At 44.9% G+C, this 22,246-nt stretch overlaps 2 protein-coding genes across 2 annotated transcripts; one reads left to right on the forward strand and one right to left on the reverse strand.

Annotated features, from left to right (window-relative positions):
• Positions 1 to 1,760: 1,760 nt before the first annotated feature.
• On the reverse strand, positions 1,761 to 9,341 carry rtca (RNA 3'-terminal phosphate cyclase). Its single transcript, XM_080832040.1, has 11 exons — positions 8,930 to 9,341; positions 8,702 to 8,802; positions 7,847 to 7,990; positions 7,395 to 7,518; positions 7,144 to 7,202; positions 6,627 to 6,768; positions 4,404 to 4,525; positions 3,670 to 3,728; positions 3,128 to 3,222; positions 2,910 to 3,014; positions 1,761 to 2,569 (listed from the first exon to the last, which is right to left on the reverse strand). Exons 1-11 carry the CDS (start codon positions 8,972 to 8,974, stop codon positions 2,471 to 2,473), a joined length of 1,095 nt encoding a protein of 364 aa, XP_080688166.1. The 5' UTR covers positions 8,975 to 9,341; the 3' UTR covers positions 1,761 to 2,470.
• An 830-nt stretch (positions 9,342 to 10,171) lies between these two features.
• dbt (dihydrolipoamide branched chain transacylase E2) lies at positions 10,172 to 18,071 on the forward strand. The gene is made up of 11 exons (XM_080860456.1): positions 10,172 to 10,265; positions 10,988 to 11,108; positions 11,212 to 11,287; positions 11,783 to 11,964; positions 12,504 to 12,631; positions 14,688 to 14,922; positions 15,186 to 15,352; positions 15,623 to 15,700; positions 15,839 to 16,030; positions 16,155 to 16,226; positions 16,406 to 18,071. Exons 1-11 carry the CDS (start codon positions 10,215 to 10,217, stop codon positions 16,571 to 16,573), a joined length of 1,470 nt encoding a protein of 489 aa, XP_080716582.1. The 5' UTR covers positions 10,172 to 10,214; the 3' UTR covers positions 16,574 to 18,071.
• The last annotated feature ends 4,175 nt before the right edge of the window (positions 18,072 to 22,246 follow it).

Here is a 22,246-nt window from a genome sequence, read left to right on the forward strand (position 1 = left end):
GGAACCACAACAGCACCCTCATCTGGTGGCACAGGGAATGGGAGCAGAGCAGGGGATCAAACACTCATCTCACCTGTTTATGTGTGTATGAGAGTGTGAGTATGTGTGTGTGTGTGTGTGTGTGTGTGTGTATGTGTGTGAGAGAGAGAAAATGTGTGTATGTGTGTGTGTGTGTGAGGAAGAGAAAGTGTGTGTATGTGTGTGAGACAGAAAAAGTGTGTGTATGTGTATGTATGTGAGAGGGAGAGTGTGTGTGTGTGTGAAAGGGAATGTGTGTGAGAGGAAGAGAAAGTGTGTGTACTGTATGTGTATGTGTGTGTGAGAGAGAGAAAATGTGTGTTTGTGTGTGTGTGTGAGAGGAAGAAAAAGTGTGTGTATGTGTGTGTGAGAGAAAGTGTGTGTACTGTATGTGTATGTATGTGAGAGGGAAAGTGTGTGTGTGTGAGAGTGAGAGCTGAGTTGAGGAGAAGGGATCCTATCTGATGAGGTGCCTCTGCTGTCGCCGTGGTTACATAAGACTCTCTGGGACTGGTGGCTCCACTGCTCCAGACAACAGCTGTCTGTCTTACCCCGCACGGCTGGATGTGTGTGCTGCCACCGGATTGGCTGAATGTGAGGGGTGGAGCTAAGGTAAGAGGAGGGAATTCTCCAGCACAACAAAGTCAGGATCTTCTGTGAAGTCACTTACGACACGCGGAGATGAGCTCAGCCACCGCTCACAGCCACAGCTGCAAGGCTACCGTACCTGAGTCGCATCAGAGCCAGATCTGAGCCATATCTCCCCTCAACTCGCCTGCTGTCTGGCCAGCTCAAGCTTTCAATCTGCTGGTTGAGGGCCGTATCAGGGCCCCAGACTCTGCTGCTCTCAGGAGAGAAACAACAGATGGCTGAGGCAGGTTGGGGGTGGGGTAAGTGGGGGCAGGAGGCTGAATGGGGTAGATGGGAAATACCCCCCCGCCCCAACCCCCAGGGTCTCACAGAGGGAACAATGCCAGCCCCCCCCCCCCCCCCCCCGTATGGTCATTCATAGGCGCATAGTGTAGCCCATTCTTCCCCTGCTATTGTCCCTGCATCTGCTTACTGCTAACCCCTATCACACCTCACTCACTCAAGCACCCCACTCACACCACACTCAAGCAACCCACTCGCTCTCTCTCACACACACTTGCCCATGGGAAATCCCCTCTTGACTTTCACAGGAAGGAGCAATCTCACCCACAAAGAACGAGGCCATTCACTCCTCATCGTCTAGAGATTCCCCATCCCCTTCTCTCCAACACACACACACACACACTGTGCAGTGCGATTAAAGGCCATGCAAATCAGCCTAAGCTCTTCCTGAATCCTGGCAGGCAGCTGCAGAGCAGATAGTTCCTGAGGACAGCATCTCATGGCGATTGAACCTCGTTTACAGACCACTTTACAGAGCACCCTCCCACACACTCATCACCATGGCTTTACAGACCATTCCACATCCCATAATGCTCAGATTACACACACCCAGGAACACGCACACACATACACAGGAACACCCACACCTCTGCCCTGTTGCTTTGTAGAAAAGTGAAGGCACAACTGCATAGAATAGAATGTTGAGAGGAGTGGTGATGAAACATACATGTTCCACACATTGAAGATGAATACATTACATCTAACGCACATTAGAAGCATATAGTTAGTTAATTAAGACATAGACAGACAGACAGACACACAGTTCATAAAGACTCGAGAGGTTGGAGGCCACACCAGCAATTCGCCACCTTTATTTAACTTTTTTTTCCAAAAAATATCTCAAAATCAAAACATGCTGATCATGACCACCTACACAACGAAAACAATAACAAACCAAAAATGACATTTTCAGTCCCTCCTGCGGCAGCATCTCCATGTGTATAAATAATGCCTCCAAGTGTATAAACAGTAATCCCTGTCACAGCAGACCTGTGGAATGAACACACAGACACACTGTTCCCCCCCCAGGAGCACTCAGCATGAAGAGAACTTAAATAATTTAGGAGACTTAAAGCAGCTATGTGGACCCCGCCTTTAGCACAGAGGGTGTATGTAGACGTGGGCGTGTAAACTACTCTCTGACCAGCGGCGGCTGCCCTAGGCTAACAGTGCTACTTAGCTGTGGAGAAAAAGACTGGAATGGAGAATTGGGAACGGTCTGCGTCAGAGACCAGTTAAAGAGCAAACAGGTCTGAGACCAGTGGCAGGAGGTGAGGGGAGCAGAGCTAAGTCTGTGAGGTCAGAGGTCCGATCAGATGAATGTTACAGTGTAAGGATAAACCCTGAGACAGAGAGGGTAGTGAGTAAGGCCCGTGGGCGGGGGGACGACTGGCTCAAACTACAAATCAAATTACACTCCTTCAACCTGGGGGGACGCGGGGGAAGGGGGTAAGCCAGCCCCCCTGTCCAATGGAAAGTAGTGTGTGTGTGTGTGTGTGTGTGCGTGCGTGTGTGTGTCTTAGAGATTGGGGTTCTCTACGCCGATTCCCTGGCACTCAATGATGTAGGTGTCATTATTGGCACTCTCATCCTCCGCCTTGTTGACTGAGAACTTGGCCTGAGAACACAGGGAGCACAACAGAGAACACCTACATTAGAACACTGGCGTTAGAAAGCCTACATTAGAACACTGGCGTTAGAATGCCTACATTAGAACGCTGGTATTAGAACACCAACATATGAACACTTCTGTGAGAATACCTACATTAGAAGACTGGTGTTTGAACAACTGACTTTAGAACACTGACATTAGAACAACTGCTACAACAGCAGCCTTTAACCAACAGGACAGCAACAGGAAATAAACCTCTCTGAGCACGTCCTCATTAGGGTTACTAGGGACAATGTTCTGATGGAGCTCAACCATAGCAAACATGTCATAGAAGAGTTGGCCTCACCTTGGTCAGTTGCTCAGCAACGTGGATTGCGGTCTGTGTGTGAAGGGTGATTGGACCGGTGCGCATGCGAGACGTGCCCTTAGCTAGGGCCATATAGATGATGAGCTAGAGAGAGAGAAAATGTTTTTATTGCGTTGATGAACCAAAGAGATGAGACTTTCCCAGCTTCACACACACACACACACACACACACACACACACACACAACAGCATCTCACCTGGTCCTGTAGGAATTCGTCCACGCAGCCGTTATGCCTGATGTTTCTGAGAAGATTCTCAGCCGCTTCAATTCCTGTCCTGTCTGCATACACACCTAAACCACACACAAACAAACAGGTTGTGATTTTGGATAAACACACTGCACAAATATGACTGCAAATTTCAATCAACTTGATTCTGCAGCTTGTGATTATAATCATACTTTATCATTTATCATCAAAACAAATGAGGATGCTGTGATTGTGTATTTCCTGTGTGTCTGTATATGTGCATGCACACATATGAGAACATATGTGTGTAAGAGAGACAGGGTAATCACGTGTGTGTGTGTGTACGGTCCGAGCTCCTGTGCTTGTCCTGATGTGCACTCTGACACAAATCTGCTCTCCAAGTGAGAGAGGACACGCTAGTGCCCCCTAGTGGACAACTCTGCACACTGCACAACCCCTCACTTCACTGCCATCTGCCCACATCAATAAAAACCCTCAAAGCTGGAGACACACAGGATACAGAGTAACCACAGACACACAACTTTACTCACCTTTCTTCCCTAGGGCAGAGCCAGCGAATATGCAGCCAGTGGAGGACTCTGCGAAGATGCTGTCATGGACAAAAAAAAGAGATGGTGAGTCACACAATCCACGTGCCCACACACACACACACACACACACACACACACACACACACACACACTTTCACCACCAGCTGGAGATGAGGCCATCATTTCCACTGTGGCTTAGTACAAACCCAAGCAGTGAGAAAGGTTGTGTGTTTGACAAATTGATCGAGAGTTTAGACAGGTGAAGAGAGATTTCTGTGTGTGTGTGTTGGTGGAGTGGGTGTGAGTGTGTGTGTTAGTGGAGTGTGGTTTGTGTGTGTTAGTGGAGTGTGTGTGTGTGTTAGTGGAGTGTGTGTGTGTGTGTGTGTGTTAGTGAAGTGTGTGTGTGTGTGTGTGTGTTAGTGAAGTGTGTGTGTGTGTTAGTGGAGTGTGTGTGTGTGTGTGTTAGTGGAGTGTGTGTGTGTGTGTGTTAGTGGAGTGTGTGTGTTAGTGAAGTGTGTGTGTGTGTGTGTTAGTGGAGTGTGTGTGTGTGTTAGTGGAGTGTGTGTGTGTTAGTGGAGTGTGTGTGTGTGTGTGTGTGTGTGTGTGTGTGTGTGTGTTAGTGGAGTGTGTGTGTGTGCGTTAGTGGAGTGTGTGTGTGTGTGTGTGTGTTAGTGGAGTGTGTGTGTGTTAGTGGAGTGTGTGTGTGTGTGTGTGTTAGTGGAGTGTGTGCTCACATGATGCCGTTTCCGTTGCCACAGGCATTCTCCTTCTCTGAAAGGGATTGGATGTTGACGTACAGGTCCTTGATCTCCTTCCTGATGGTGCGCAGGGCCGCCGAAGACATGTCCTTCGCCAGCTGAGGGAGACACACAGGATGAGTAAACACACACACACACAGAGAAGACATGTCTGTCGCCAGCTGAGGGGCCAGGGAGGACTGGGTTAGTCACCACACACACACACTCTCCACTAACACACACGCAGTATAGGCAGACATGCATACACTCAACTCTGCAATAAAGCTACTGAATAATATCCTTATAATCTGATATTTAAATGACTTAAATAATTATTATTATAATAATGAAACATCCACATCAAAATCAGATGACCAAAACAAACATGGAGATGTTATAATATTTTGGACATGGTATGATGTTATGCAGATCATGGTATGATGGTGTGATGCTATGGAGATGGTGTGATGATGTTATGGAGATGGTATGACGATAAGGAGATGGTGTGATGATGTTATGGAGATGTGGCAGGAAGAGAAAACCTAGTGAATATCTAAGCTATTGATGAAAAATGTGTGTGTGCGTGTGTGTGAGAGAGGGTTAACCTCTTAAACTCTGTTAGAACCTTGATGTTTTTTGGGAAATTCTATCTAAAATTCCATGCCCAAATTGAAAGGCCTACTTTTGATTCTTAGGCATAGTATGGTGGCAAATTTCAATTTGATGTTACAGAGTACCCCTCAAGCTATGATAAAATACCTTTAGAGTACCATATATGTTATCTAAACATTTAGAAAGATGTTGATAACCTTCCCAAAATGTAGGCACTCCCTAGTGTATTTATTTTTTTAGATCTAGATTACTGTGGATGTAAGTGGGAAAAATTAATTGAACGGGCCAGTTTTGTTATATAATCGTGTGCCCCCAAGGGTATGCCATCACCTGAACAAATTTGGAACTGATAACACTTCCCAATCAAAAGTTAGGCGATAAATAATCGGTGACCTCTCCATACTCTTCCGTGACTTTTGCTGCCTTCTGATTCTCCCAGACTCTCTATTTCAATCTGTCTCGTCATCCAACTGTTGAAGCTCTTCCAATACTGCTGTTACCCCATAAAAACAATCTTTTTGGGGGCTGTTTCTCTGTTTTATTTTAAGAAGCCATGATGATGTAGGATAAATGTGTTTCCTTGTACAACTGCAATTCGTTATAGAACTGTCTAAAACTTGCGTGGCTAAACGGCAAACAAATGCACGTGAATTACTGATTACATCCCACCTTCTCTGTTGTGCACTCGGATATCTTTGCATCTCATTGGTCTACAGTCATGATTGACACACGTGTGGACCAGTCAAAGAAAGTATTAGTTTATGTTTTCCACGTACATACTTAGCATAGTTTACCATAGCAACCATAGGCATATGATATCAACTGAAAACTAGTCTTGGGTGCACGCGTTGTGTCAGACTGACAGGTCAGTCAACCTATGATATTAGTTACAGGTTCTCGTATCTTGCTGGCTGATTGGGTTATCCTGATACGCAAGGGGTCATTGAAGAGCTTAGATGATGGCCTTTCAACCGTAGGTATACATATTTGCTTTTAACCGTGTACAACACAAGACTTGCCTGAACCGGAAGTAGTTTCCATTTAATCGTAAATGTTCCTGTACTCTTTTTAGTTGTGTGGGTTTATCATGGAAATTATGACTAAAAACATGGATTAATGTGGATAATTATGGTGTTGTTTTACAGTTTATACTTTAGGGTAAGTGAATCTACCGTTTATTTCCACTGAACTTATTAGACTGCACATGAAGATACATCACGCTATAAACTTTTGAAATCTGACGAAAATGTTTTTTTTTTTTTTTTTTTTTTAATACTTGTGTCCACATTTAGTCGATTTAGGTTCATTATACATCATTTTGACATCCACAATCGTTAAGCCAGTGGTCTTGTCGTTCGTTTGACATATAGTTTGTTTACTTTAGTGAACATTGATATTACGCTAGCTTGACAGTAATACCATGAAGATTTAAATAGAATCTCGGCCCGCCTACGGGCCGACAGAGTTTAAGAGGTTAAAGTGAGGTTTTGTGTGTGTGTGAGAAGATTAATGTATATGTGTATGAGTGAGAGAGAGACAGGGTTAAAGTGAGGGTGGGTGTGTGTAAGAGGGTTAAAGTGACTGTGTGAGCGTATAGTATCTATGTACCTTGGAAGGGAGGACTCCAGCTACGAAGGCTCGGCCGTAGATCTTTGTGATGTTTCCTCGTGCTATCATGTTGATGGGGCTGAGCTCTTTAACGGGGTTCACCTTCATCACCAGCTCTCCACCACCTTTGGGGTAGTACCCCCTGATCACACACACACATACAGACGATCAACTAACCACACACACATTAAAACTAACCACACAGCACACATACACAAATCACATTACCTCTGAACAACCACACACACAAAAAAAAAACCCACAGCACCAGAGAAGCACGGAATGGATGGAACCCCTGTCTGCCCTTCTCTCTAAGACACTAAGGATAACATTTACACACTATAGGTAACATTTACACACTAAGGGTAACATTTACTCATGTGGTCATTTAGCAGGTGCTTTAATACAAAACCACTAAGGGTATTGTCCACATTATTCACCCAAGATAGCTGCAGAATCCTTAGAACCTGTCCACATTATCCCCCCAAAGAGAGCTGCAGAACCCTTAGAACCTCACCTCATCCTCAGGTCAAGGTCCATGTTGACCCCAAACTTCTCCACTATGGGCTTGAACACCTGTAAGACAGAAGCCGAGCTGTTTACTAGTGTGTCCATAGCTTCACTTTAAAAGACACACACACACTCCAGCCTAGGAAACCAAGATCCCAGCGGTAAGGCCAGATATCCGGGGGCTCATTGTAATTCATCTGCAGACTGGAGTTGAGAGCGTGAGATGCTGTGGGTCAGTGAGGGCGGAGAGGCTCGTACCTTGAGGGTGTAGTCGATGTGCGGGGCCATCTCTGCATTGGTTCCCCCCTTCAGGCAGAGCTCAGATGGCCCCTCAGCAAAGAGGGCACAAGGCAAGGACACCTGCATGAGCAGGGTGACACTCCTGTAGGAGGAGGAAGAAACACACACACACAAACAAGCTCAGTCTAGCCCCCCTCTGCAGTGCATCTCCCTCTGTCAGACACAGCCTGACTAAACTCATCTGAAACATTGGTTAATAGACTTTACATTCAAAAAGACAAAATACATTTATAAAATCGCATGCTGTACATTCCTAAACTCTGGTTAGGTCCTGTCTCGGTTAGCGTCACAGCTGCAGTAATGGCGAAAGGCCAGTCGGTTTAATCAATACTGCTGATTACAGGCAGCGAGTCCCGAGGTGACAGCCTTCACATCTAAATCCAGTCATGCGCTCAGGCGAGCCGACTTACCCAGCAGTCTGGGTGTCCGCGATGTGGTTGCCACCCTTGATTTTACCGGGAGAAATACTGATTTCTGTAGATCCGATCACGGCGCCCTCCAAATTGCCATCGCACATATCCCTAACCAGCTCTAGGCCTGTCAGATGCTGGGGCCTGGAGAGGAGAGAAGGAGGAGAGGAAAGGGTGGAGTGGAGGAGGCGGAGGGTAGAGGGGTAGATAACAAAGACAGAACGTTAGAGTTTACATCAAGTACTCACAATTTCACATTTCCACGGTGCACAGCCCCCGAACACATCATACGCCCATCAGCAGCAAACCAGTCGAGTTTAAATGTATGGCCCGGTATAAACCCATATAAACTTTGATCGTTAGCATTTTCAGTTTTACAATAGTCATTTATTCCTATTATCCATCATAGCTATACATCCAAGGACGGATGTAATTTCTGTTCTTAAACAAACTATAATTGAAACACATTCAAAAGCACTTCATGTGAAATTTGGAAGCCATGTGCTTTCGAGTTAACTAACAAAGGAGACCATGAAAAATGGATGAGCAATGGCTTTTTTGGAACGGAGAAATAAGAGCAAACGAGGCCAACTGTCTCCGAGAACAAATCTGTTAACGCAACCAACAGTCTATGGAATCTGGGAACTGATGGATGCAACGTTAGCGGTTCAACAGCTCTCCGTTCAACTTTGCTTTGTTTTGCGAATCCCACAAGTTCTCTGCGTAGGGGGGGGGGGTGGGAAAGGGGGGGTCGCCACAGGACGCCTGGCTGCCGTTTACAACTTTCATGACAATATGGCGATCAGCTAAGCATGCAACATAATTTAGCACCGTTACATATACACTTTTATTTACCTTAAACCTGGCGTGCTTCTGCCGGCCCGAATTTTGTTTATTTTGATTGACGTGCCGTGAATGCAGCTGAGAGCGGTCGATAATCTCAAAATTTGTCCTCCCTGAAAAAGAGCAACATCAGTAACCGATACTTCGTTAAATCACAGATAAAGTTAGAGAAGATAGTCGTTGTGGATTTAAAATGTGTATGCTAAGATAATTTAGTTATTGTGTAAAAAGCCTACTCACCCCCTCCATTACACTTCCGTCCATTTCGAACGATGTTGCGGCCATTTTTGAAAGAGAAAGAAAATTACCTAAACTTGCCCACGGTTTCACTCTTAGAAATATGCTGATGCACCGATTCTCTGCGAGGTATAAGATGCCGTAGGTGGACAGCTCCGCTTGAGCCTGACCTCCAAACGGTAAAAATGATGTTAGCCGGCAGCTGAACACAAACAATACTAAGAGACAATCGCCAACTTCACAAGTGAAGGCGCAGTCTGTACGACCTCAATCTGTACAGTAGCTACCAAACAGCCAAGGGTAAAAATGTCTGGTGTATTCGCTGTACAGCCTCTCAGACAGTAAATGATAAATAAATGTCTAAATCAGGCAGGATGACTCAGTTTCTGGGATACGTGCGCCACTCTCGCAGTCTTGCCACACTGCAGAAAAGGTCTGGAGCATGCGCAGATGAAGGCCAGCATGACGCCGCTGGCAGCGCATTGTTTGAGAAAGTTTCAGGGACAAGAGGAGTGAAGTCTGTAGCAGATAGCGCGGAGCCTGCACCCGGCATCAAAACAGACGACCCAGTCTCCCAGAAGATCAACCATAAATCAGTGTTTTACAGTTCTTTCAGGTTTTTTTTTAATCAAACAAGCGATTAACATATTTTCAAATAGTGTTCTCTGGTACGGTATCTTATCTTTGTAAGAGCAAGGGCAAGTACAATGGGGTTTATCTAAAAATCGAAATTGAATATAAGCATTGGGTGATTACAGCAGCATATACATTTTCTGAGAACCATTAGAAGTGAACGTGCTACGAATGTATTAGCCAATGCTATGCACAGTTCGATCAAAGTCATTTATACAGGCTCACCATCCAGGATCTGGTTTCAAAATATCACTAGTTTCAAAATATCAGAGTTATTGACTGAATTGTTATTTCTAATGATCAGAAGACTGTATCAGTAATGACAGAGTTCAGGCAATATCTGAAGATCTGAAACATTAGAGAACATGGTGTCAAGATGATACATCTACACAGATTACTCTCCTATACCCCACTAACGGGACTGCATCAACAAGTGATAGGAGGTCTGCTGTTTATGTCTGATTTGATCCTCTGCCAATCTCCAGATATTCTCCTTGCATATATAAGTGTGATGAATGTCGCCCTCTAGCTGATACGCAGGGACTCGCTTCTCCACTGCTGATCAGGCTGCCCTAAAACATTCGCTATCTGATTGGTTTTTCATGAGGGGCGTGAATGTGTCGTCGTTTCCGGATGAAGAGAAGCTAGGGTAAAGATGGCTGCAGTTATCACACTGAGAGGTTCATTCACACTCGTGAGACGTTTGGTAGGTTTGAAAAACTTATGGCTTTACATCAGTTACTGTTATGTACAGCTTCCAGAATCATGTTCGCCGACCACCGTGTTTCAAGACCGGTGATAAAAATTATACGACGAGTAAGTGACTTGTGTAGCGCTAGTTTAGAGGTAACGTTACGGGTAGTGAGCCAGGGGCAACGCTACTGTGTTTGCAAGCTTGTTAACTACTTTATTACCTTTTCTATTTGGACAACAGTAATTACGTTACAAATTGTTTTTATATTTGAGTTTTCATTTGCATGCCTCCTTTGGATTTGTGCTAGATCAAGTGGTAGATGTCATTCACTCAAATACACAGGACAACCCCCCCACCCCCACCCATCGCACCTTGTTTTGATATTGTGGTATCACCTAAATTCGTGTTACAATAATACTGGCTGCTATCAGCAGTAACAGCGTGTCAACAAGTGTGTCTAGTCGGCAATGACTCAGAAATCAAAGTCGGAAAACAGTCACAATATGCCTTTGATATCCCACTGTCATTGAGGTGAATCTTGTAAGGATATGTACACTGTTTCAGCGTGCTAAATGTTGACTGACATTGTCCATCCGGCCGACATTAACGTTGTTATCAGGGGGATGGTTTGGTCAACAATGCGTCGTCTTGTACAAAAATATAGGCCGTGTCCTTGTCCTGTACGAGACGGAAATCACAATGAAATACAAGTCTTGTTTGTATGCCCTTGATAGGCGTCTGCACACCAGTTCAAACACTGTTGCTTACGGGTTCGGCCGGTCCGTCTCGAATGCCCACCGCATGCCTACTCTGTCAGGATCCCGACGCAGCAGCGATACCTCCGAACCAGCTGTGGTACGTGCTTCGGTGTTACATTTACAATGCATGACTGTTTGGCACAAGGTGCTGGAATGTGACGACACCTTTTAATTTCGACTTTCTTCCTCTTGAATTGCAGCTGCAGCAGGACCGGTTATGCAGTTCAAACTCTCAGATATCGGAGAGGGCATTCGGGAAGTAACAGTTAAGGAATGGTAGGTTTTTGTTGTTACTTCGAGAGTTCCCTTGAAATTCAAAGTGTGCCACCTCCAAACACCCCCTGGAGGCGCTATAGTTATTCAAGTGCATTTCTATAGAGGACACAGATGTTTTTTTTGAGCTGCGAGAAATGATATAACTTTCCAATGATACACATTAATGCTGGTTACTACAGAATTACTATTTTCATAAAAAATCAACATGTTATGTGATGAAAAGTGCTCAACACGCCGTCTGCTGTTTAAAATCGTCATGAACCTTGCAAGGCTTATTCTGACAGTGAACTGTTTGGGACTCACCAGTGTGAGTCTTATTTTAATTTGCTAAAGGAGACTCATCATTCACAGAAAGTTACGCCCCCTGTCTAGACCTCTGGCTGCTGAGGGTGGCTAAAGTGATAACATTGTCTCTTGCCTGTTTGAAAACAGCTGTTCTTGTGTCTGTCTTCCTGTTCGAAAACAGCTGTTCTTGTGTCTGTCTTCCTGCTGTAGGTATGTGAAGGTGGGTGATGTAGTGTCTCAGTTTGACAGCATCTGTGAGGTCCAGAGTGACAAAGCCTCGGTTACCATCACCAGTCGCTACGATGGCATAATACGCAAGATCTACCACGACATAGACGCCACAGCACTGGTGGGCACACCGCTTGTTGACATAGAAACAGAAGCTGGACCAGGTAAGGGCATCACCTGCGGCTGTGTTCCCTAATGACTGTCTGGGGGTTAGAGGGTCACTGATAGAACGGATGATGGTCTGTTTATGTAAGCACATTCTTTTTTTTATAATTCACATTTTATTAATTTTCAAACACAATGCAACATAAAAATTACATAGGTATTCAAGGTATTCTACAAATACCATATCACACAAGGGCATTGTTACATAACACAAAAACAAAACAGGAAACAAACAACTAATATGTTAGCACATTCTTATGATAAAATCAATTTTGTCTCAAAATGCTTATATATAATATTTCTGTCTTATCGACGTTAACATTTTATGAAGTGTTGTAAATGTAAATATTTGTGAAAGTAATTGCACTGCCTTCTTTTCCTGTCAGAGCCGTCTGGCATTATGAGCCCTGGATTGGATGCTTAACATGGCTAATACTAAAGGCTATGATCATATACAACAGTGATGAGTGGGGTGTTCTGTTAGTTTGATAGTGTGTGTGTTTGTCATGTGTGACGGTGCTGGTGTGTGTTTTTGTAGATGTTGCTCCAGAGAAGGACGTGTTGGAGACTCTGGCTGTGTCGCATGAGGAACACACACACCAAGAAATCAAAGGCCACAAAACACAAGCTACACCTGCAGTGCGGCGCCTTTCCATGGAGAACAATGTTAGTGGAGGTTTTAGACTCTTATTTTGACACCTAGGGATTGTGGTGAAACGTACTAAATGACAAAGAACTACATAATTTCCATGACCTGAGGCTGTGGTCTGATAGTCTGTCCTATCAACTTTTCATAACCACTTTTCCTAGACCTCGATGGAAAATGTCATGAGGTCAAGGAAAGATTTCAATTCATAAGGACTTAAGAATGACAACCGCTAAGAGAATCTGACTTAATGTACACCGAAGTAACTATGTGAAGGCGGATGTTATTGACATGGGTCACATGGAGCGGTTGTTGTTGGTGCTGCAAGGAATTGTTGGCTGATACTATCTACTTTCTCTTTGTAAAGGATGCTCCAGTGTACCCTATGCTAAAGGAGATAATAAAGGAAACACAGAAGAACCTTTCCTAACCATTTAGAGAATTCTATTAGCTCTCATTATGGCTGTCACTTAGATACGTCCGGGTCATTTGATTCTGTTAGGAACCTTCCCAAACAGGGTCATATTCTTTTTTGCTTAGAAAGGGTCCTAACTGAGTGAAATTACCCAGAAGTATCTAAGTGGCAGCCATGATGTGAGTTAGAATAAAAGTGGTTAAGAAAATAAAATAGGATGGACAAATCCACTGACAGCAAGCTACCATCATGTTGAATTCTAACCTACTGAAAGTTGCTACCCTCCTGCTGAATGCTGCTAGCCAACTGATAATTGCTACCCTTCTGCTGAATGCTAACCAACTGATAATTGCTACCCTTCTGCTGAATGCTTAGCCATTGAAGGATAGCTGCTACCATCCTGCTGAATGCTTACCCACTGATAGCAAGCTACCACTGCTCTGGTTTAGTGTGAAACATCATTTCACTGGATGGGTTAAATGCAGAGGTGGATTTCAGAGTGTGTGTGTCTACACCAACTCTGCCATAGAGAGGACTTTCACTTTACTTTTCATCCTGCTGAATGCTAACCCACTGATAGCAACCTACCATCCTGCTGAATGCTAACCCACTGATAGCAAGCTACCATCCTGCTGAATGCTAACCCACTGAAGGGTAGCTGCTACCATCCGCTCAGAAAGAACATGGGAGGTTTTTTCTACCGAACAGCAGCGTGAGACTCTGTGCTCTGTTTCTCCATCCAAACATTCATAGATCCCTCACATATTCTCTTTAGTCAGTTTTAAAAATGAGCTTTACCATCTGATGTGATTGAGATATCTCAGCTTCTTTTACATGTTAATGAGTGGAACTGGGCCGCGTTGAGTAAACATCTCTTCCAGTACTGATCACTCTTCCATGACAACGCTATATTTGCCTCAGGCAGCTGCCAACAACGCCTTTCAAATGGTGCAGCTGGACCTCTGCCATCAGACACACATACACACTCGCCCTCAGCCCGTTGTCCTCTGTGGCTGTTGAGTGTGTGTGTGTGTGTGTGTGTGTGTGTGTGTGTATGTGTTTGGTCATGGAGAGGTCTGGTTGAGCCTGAGGTTCTGCAGTAGTCAGCCTCCTGATGGATAGTGCTGTTTGGCACAGTTTGTTTGGTGAAGTGATCTCCACACACACAATCACAGTGGCAGTTAGTCACATTGCCCACCAACGAGGGCCTGTCGTCATAGCTACAGGTGGGGGAAGGGCCACGGCTTTTGGAGTCGGGGATTAGGGACAGGCCTCAGGGTTAGGGTGGGGGTCTGTCTCTGTCTGTGTGTGTGTGTGCTGCTTTTGGAATGCCTGGAATGAGAGGGTCGTTGTTGCCGTGTAGTATGAAGGATATGAATCCGGATGTCACTCCAGGAGAGCATCCACGGATCAGAGTATCAGGCTGTCAGAACTCACTATTCAAATGGCTTGAAATCAGCTTTCACTTGTCAGATCAAATTAAAACCTTCTGGAGGTGTCTTTACTTAGGGGAGCCAGGTAGTTCTCCATGGGTGTGTCGGCATGGGAATTTGTGGGTAGGCCGGCATGGAGAGGGCCTCAGTAGTGATATTACTATTATATATTTTATAAATTTAGTCTCCAGGCGCGTATCCGTGGTGACGCTTTCGTCTCGTCCCCAGATTAAGCTCAGTGAGGTGATGGGGACGGGAAGGGACGGCCGCATCCTGAAAGAGGACATCCTGAACTACCTGGCCAAGCAGACAGGGGCCATCTTGCCCCCCTCACCCTTCAACGAGATCCAGCCCCCTCCCCCTCGCCCAGCAACCCCCGCCAAGCCCAAAGAGAAGGCGCTCCCCCAGCCCACTGTCCCCAGACCTGTCTTCACAGGGAAGGACCGCACAGAACCGCTCAAAGGTGAGACCCCGCTGAGGTGGGTTGCAGCACACTGGCCACCTGCCACCCAGGCAACCCACACCAATCAGTCTTTAGGGCTACATGTTACACTTACCGCCACCTGTTTATGCTCATGTCACGTACACTAACACACACACACACACACACATGCACACGCACACACACGTTCCCTCTATACCAACACCGGTTCTATGTCATGTAGAAAGCCTCTCCTGTAACTACTGCGTTGAGTGTTCATGTATCATCTGTGTGTGTGTGTTCAGGATTCCACAAGGCCATGGTTAAGACTATGACTGCGGCACTGAAGATTCCGCACTTCGGCTACTGTGATGAGGTGGACTTGACACAGCTAGTGCGGCTGAGGGCGGAGCTTAAGGGTGTGGCAGAGTCCCGTGGCGTCAAACTCAGCTTCATGCCCTTCTTCATCAAGGTAGGCTAGACTAGTCAAACTCTGATTCATCAAGGTAGGCTAGTCAAACTCAGATTCATCAAGGTCAAGGTTCATCACTAGTCAAACTCTGACTAGTCTACCTTGATGATAGGGGGCAAGAATCAAACAGAGCCATAACAGAGACCTACACCCACTGTCAACAGCTCTGGAACACACCTCACATACACATTCTGTGTTTACAGTGGAGTAGTAATGTGGCTGACTCGGTGTGTGTTTGTGTGTGTGTGTGTGTGTGTGTGTTGTAAACAGGCAGCCTCTATGGGTCTGCTTCACTTCCCCGTACTCAACTCATCTTTGGACGACGCATGCCAGAATATCACCTACAAGGTAAGCTGTGTGTGTGAATTTTTTTACTTTCTAAGTGTGTCTTTATGTGTTTATTTATAGTCTACCTGTTACACTGTGTGTGTTTGTGGTTATGCTAGCGTCACTGCTCCCGGTTTATGTGTAATCTCTCCCCTCCAGGCGACACATAACATAGGACTGGCCATGGACACGATTCAGGGGCTCCTGGTTCCAAATGTGAAGAATGTGCAGCTGCTGAGTGTGTTTGAGATCGCCACGGAACTCAACCGCCTGCAGAACCTGGGAAATGTGGGCCAACTGGGTGCCTCTGATCTCACCGGGGGAACCTTCACTCTCTCCAACATTGGATCTGTAAGTGTGGGGGCTATGATGATTATTTATAGTTCAGTGTTCTACGCTGTAACAGCTGGGTAACATGTTGGGTATGCTCTCTCTGTGTGTGTGTGTGTGTGTGTGTGTGTGTGTGTGTGTGTAGATTGGAGGCACATATGCGAAACCAGTCATTCTGCCGCCAGAGGTGGCCATTGGAGCCCTTGGGAAGGTCCAGGTGAGCCTTTAAATTAACTGAACTTTGGAAACACACTCACTAGTGACCACAGTCACTCTCACTCAGTGTTAAACTGTGCTTAGATGTACAGTAGACTGATTCAGTGTTAAAGTGTGTTCACGTGAACACCCATGCTGTGGTACACTTGGCCTAACCTGAGAAGCTGTGTTTGTTCTCAGGTGCTGCCCAGGTTCAACTCTAAGGACGAGGTGGTTAAGGCCCACATCATGAACGTGAGCTGGTCTGCGGACCATCGGATCATCGACGGCGCCACCATGTGCCGGTTCTCCAATCTGTGGAAGTCCTACCTGGAGAACCCAGCCGCCATGGTCCTGGACCTTAAATAAGGAACCCCACCCCCTTCCTGCCACCCCACCCCCCTCCCTTGGACCCCTTGCCCAGCCTGCGTCCCCCCGCACCCCTGTGATGTGTAAAATAATAACCTGACTGAGGGCTGACGTAAGGCTGAGCCCCCCCCCCCCCGAACCACCCAATCCAGCTGCAGGGCTGGCTGCACAGACGGGGACACTGGTACATTTTCAGCCTGGAGAAACTCCTATCTAACTGACTTTAGTTGGTGTTAGTATGCTGTTCTGGTGTAATGGTCCTCTCCTTCCTACTGCCTTACTGATGTAGATTGGTTGCATAGCCGAGAGCCTTTGGACATGCTGAATCTGAGGAGATGTGCAACACAGCCACTGTGAAGTTGTCCTTTCTGGGCACGCTCAGTATCATACAGTAGTGAAAACACACTCTGGGCATGCTCAGTAGCATACAGTAGTGAAGACACACTCTGGGCATGCTCAGTAGCATACAGTAGTGAAGACACACTCTGGGCATGCTCAGTAGCATACAGTAGAGAAAACACTCTCTGGGCGTGCTCAGTAGCGAAAACACTCTCTTGGCGTGCGCCCTGGAAGCCTTTTTAGCAAGAACCTCATACATGCCCACTGACTTTACCCCCTTGAGTGTCCCGTGTTCACATAAGCTGTTCTCATAACACCTGAGCTGTTGTTTCCAGATCAGGTGTGGCCCTGGTGAGGCATGCACCTGCAGCAGCTCAGGGCTTCAGCCGATACAGAATTACCTGCTATCTTCATAAGGTATCTCAGCTGGTGAATGCAGACCTCATAGACAGGTTTCCCAGATTGCTATGCTCTTTGCAATAAAAAGGGCTCTTGCCTTGTCCCGCAAACCTTAAATATTTATTCCCACGCCCTTTGGTGAAGAGTACAGCTTCATACTAGTCCCCCTTCTTTAAGAACTTTTTGCCAGAAAAGGGTTCTTTCTGTGGGGGGAACCTATGTAGAACCATTTTTGAAGGAACCTCTCTTAATGATTCTTGAGAATGTAAAGGTTAATTTATTCCTTCCCAGAACTCGAAATCTGTGGTAAAACTGGTTCTCAACAGAGTTCCACAGAAAATTCCTCATCAGAGTGGTTCTAAGACCTTTAGAGGTTGCCCTGGAAACAAAACGAAGAACTATTTCTTTTATGTATCAGTTTCGGTGGTGCTACTTTTCTAGGATGTACTGAACTGCTCTTGTTTGCTGTCGAGTGACGTCTGCATTTGTCTTTTGAAATATCATGTTATGGGCAGGACGCCTGGGCCCCTCGGTTTGTGTGAGATTTGGGGAAATGTACTGTATGTTACCAGTAATTAGGGGAGTCCCTGTTACTGGTAGAGACGAGTGTGATGTTTTTTTCCACCGCTCTGCTTCAACGGTCACTGGTGTGAGTTAATTGTGTGTGTGTGTGTGTGTGTGTGTGTGTGTGTGTGTGTGTGTGTGTGTGTGTGTGTGTGTGTGTGTGTGTGTGTCTAGAGCCTGAAAAACGTTTGAATAAATTTGACTTTTCTGTGATTTTGTGTGTGTGTGTGTGTGTGTGCTGTGAGCCGGTGACATCAAGCACCCAGTCACTTAAGGACAAGTGTTTCGGTCCAGAGTCAACGCAAGTCATTAGTGTCAAACTGTGCGCTCAAATCGGAGCGGATTTAATCATTAATTTAGTTAAAGCAACACGTTAATGTAAAACTCAGCTCGGAGCTAATATTCTAGAGTAATGTGATGAGTGCCAAGGTGCCATGGCCCTATTGGTTCTTAGGCACTGACGTCTGTCTTGGGTTGTAAAATCCCTCCACAAAACTGCCGATACTCCCACTGAGTCAGCTCAACCATCGACATAATTACACGAAAGAGCGTAGCTACACGCGCTCTGACCTTACAGAACGTTTGTTCTTTGGTATGATCGCATCTTGACTTTACTCCTCCGCCATCAGAGATTTTCGGGTAGAATGCAGGAAGAGAAACGCACCATCAGACCGCAGCCCCAGAACGATGCGCCCCGGAACGGTAAGGGGATTCTCGATGCGGGACATCGAGTCAATGGAGGCATCAAGTTAAACAAAAGCAAAGATGCCTTGCTGCGCCAAAGTATCACTTCGACTGTGGTGCAAGAAACGCGCAGACATAACTCCACCTGGTTAGCCAGAAAAGAGAGTGGACTTTTCGAGCGCTGTCCGATTCCAAAAACTCCATCTTTAGGAAACTTTCTCTGCAGAAGCAGAGCCCAGGAAGCTCCAGAGCGCTACCAGATGTACCAGCCTTCCCCCGAACATCGGTTCTCCACACAGGAGGCCAAAATAATCATGACAACTATTGTGGAGGCGAGGCTCCGCGGCAAAGAGTACAGCACATCCTGCTCTGATATTGCCCGAGATTTGGCTGACAGTCTGAAACACGCGGCGAAAGCCCGGTTGTGTGACCGGTACAAACTCATCTCTTTTGTCGCCATCGGACAGGTGAAAGACTGTGACGTGACATGTTCCAGCAGGGGCATATGGAGTCCCACTGCGGACACATTTGTGGAGTATATTTTCAAGAACAACTCACTGTTTGCACTTTGCATTATGTACGCAGTTTATCAAGAATAGTTTAAGTGTTAAGCTCTTTTTGATACATTTTAGTAGAGTTACAGTGACCTGAAAAATAACATGGACGACTCTGCTCTCACACAGTCTGTTTCATTTACACTGATGCACCGGATCACTCATCATGGACCAATGACATGACTGACCTTAGTTAAAAACATGTTAGCATACAAACTGTATTGTGCACTGTAGTTCAAACGTGACTAGATAAATCGAATCTATTTTTTGTATAGATTTTTTTTCCTTCTAAAAGTCCATGTGTAGCCAGTGTTTTGTTTGATTGTTGTTCAGAGACTCTCAGTTTCATAAGATACCCTGGATGCCTTTTAATCAGAACATGGAGGATACATTTCTTATTTTGTAAGTAGGCAATCCTGACGTCTTCTGGTCCTAGTTAAATGTCTGAGGCTATTTTATAGATTATTCTAATTGTTCCAGGTTTGAATGGAATTAATCATAATTAGCTTGAAGTGAATGACTTGACCAGTGCTCTTGGATATGACTAAAATAAAAATACTAACAATAACAACAACAAAAATAATAACTTTATTAAACGGGTTCTCAGAATGTTGCAAAAAGTTCAATTGATTTAAATGGGCCACCCCAACTTTTGGAGGTATGATATTTCTTTATAATGACCGCTGCCAGTGGTGATGGGATTTTCGGCTCCTTTGCGAGATGCGGCTCTAATGGCTCTTCTTACTGTGGAGAGCCGGCTCTTTCGGCTCCCAAACGGCTCCCCATACACATGTTTTACATTATTAATTAATTAATAGCTTAAACCTAATTTTATAACATTTTGTTTCATTACTGACATTGTTAAGCACTTATGAGTAAAAATGCAGCATTACAATGCTTTATGAATAAAACCTTTATTATAGCCAATTAAATTATCACAAAATAGCACCACTTCCAAAAAAATAACTTGAATTTAACAGTTAAATATAAATACAAACACCCACCACAATACAGAAAAGTAGGCAATCTACGAGTCTGACGTAGCATTAAAATGAGTCCAGATTTTGCTCCGTTTTCTGTCACCACTCATTATCACACAGGCCTATTCAATTGTCCCTTGCGCGACTTTTCACGTCTTGCGTGCGTCGGCCCCTTTTTCTACACTTGCGTCATTTTTTACGTAAGGTCTCAAGGCCGAATTATGCTCTGTTTTAGACGTAACGCGTAAGCACGTAAGATACATAACCCCCCCTTGCGGGGTAAAATATCCCCCCTTACGTGCTTAAGTGCGTCGCCCAAAATTCCTGACTATGCGACTAAAACACTACGGCCCTACACAGCTCGCAAAGGCTGTGATTGGCTGGCTACCACAACCTTTCACAGAGTCTCACGTTTCCGGGTTAATAGCATACTACAGCCTTTTTTAGACCCAGACATTTTTTAAAATCATGAATACCCTGCAGACCGTCTCACAAGCCTTTTCTTATGGATTAGGAACAAACATAACAGAAGAGGTCCAAAGACATGAACTCCTTTACAAATCCTCTTTAAACACTTATAGAATGCTTAAATTACCGCGAATTTATGGAGAGAATATCCCATTCTCACCCGCGATTGTTTGGAGAGAATGTGGTCATTCACGAACAAATAGGTAGGCCTACTTTCATATTCATTTTCCGCCACTTGTGAGTCATGGTGATATCTTTCATTGAGTTCATATTGACGTGAATCATCAATTGCACCAGCGACATTGATAGAATGAGCCCGGTCTGCTCATATACAAAAGTTAACAGTAACCTGCCGTTACCTTAGAGAATATCCCATTCTCACCCGCGATTGTTAGGAGAAAATGTGCTAATTCACGAACAAATACTTTCATATTCATTTTCCACCACTTGTGAGTCATGGTAGTATCAATCATTGAGTTCATATTGACGTGAATCAATCAATTGCACCCGCGATTTTGATAGAATGAGCCCGGTCTGCTCATATACAAAAGTTAACATTAACGTGGGCTTAACTGATGGCCAGCACCATTGTAGTTACAAGCATTGACAACATGATGAGATTCCCTCACCGTTTACCACCTCATCTTAAATAATGTAACTCATAAACACATCGTTTTAAAGCCTGTCGCAGTCATTAAAAGATGTCAATAAACGAACTTTTGCGTCATGTCTTTTTCGCCACTGGTACTGAATTGCCAACATTTGTATTTTGTGTAACACATGTATTCATAACATCAAGCCTTTCGCCCACTACACTTTCATTCTCCGGTAAGTTTTTTTCCTTTGTCCTGCTGCAATAAATAGGCTTACTTAACTCAAAATAAATCTACAGTTCTGGCGTCAATTTGCTTTGCAACACGCAACACAAGCCTTGCAACACGCTCTGCGTCTAAAACGAACCTTAAATCAAAACTTGTCTAAAACAAGTTCCTTGTGTAAATTACGTGCTTAGGCGTTACGTCTAAAACAGAGCATAATTCGGCCTTTACGCGAGCCTCGCAGCCTGCATTCTACTATCAACGAATGTTACGAGATGAGGTTACTAAAATATTCTGCATGTCTACTCAATTTTACAGTGCTTCCCAAGTAAAGGTTTGAAAAGAAATTCAAGCTTCAGACTTTCTGTTAGGGAACCTGTTATCTATCTGCAGAACAAATGCCAGGCTCATACAAAAACATTAACGTGAATTAATTGATGCTAATACCTAGCGCGGTCTCTATAGGATTTCCCATATATGTTAGCATTAAGCTAACGTATTTTCTACCACAGTAAAACATGCAATACTATGTGATTGTTTTAAAAAAAGAATGTTACGTGATGAGATTACTAGTCTGCATGTCTGCTCAGTTTAACAGTGCTACCCAAGCAAAGGTTTTAAAATAACTTCAAGCTTCAGACTTTCTGTTAGGGAAACAGCTTTCTATCTGCCAAGCAAATGGCAGGCTCATGACAACACGCGCAAGCATGAACTGTGCACTGAGTAAATTTTGCGTTATAGAGACAGCGAGGCACCGCAGGAGAAAAAGAACTTAAAGCAGAGCACAAGCACAGCGACAGGGAGGCGGAGAGAGCGAAAAACTGAAGAAAAAAAACCGGCTCCCAAATAGGATCTTAAAACGGCTCC

This window comes from Sprattus sprattus (genome assembly GCF_963457725.1).
Source record: "Sprattus sprattus genome assembly, chromosome: 2".
Lineage (NCBI taxonomy): Eukaryota > Metazoa > Chordata > Actinopteri > Clupeiformes > Clupeidae > Sprattus > Sprattus sprattus.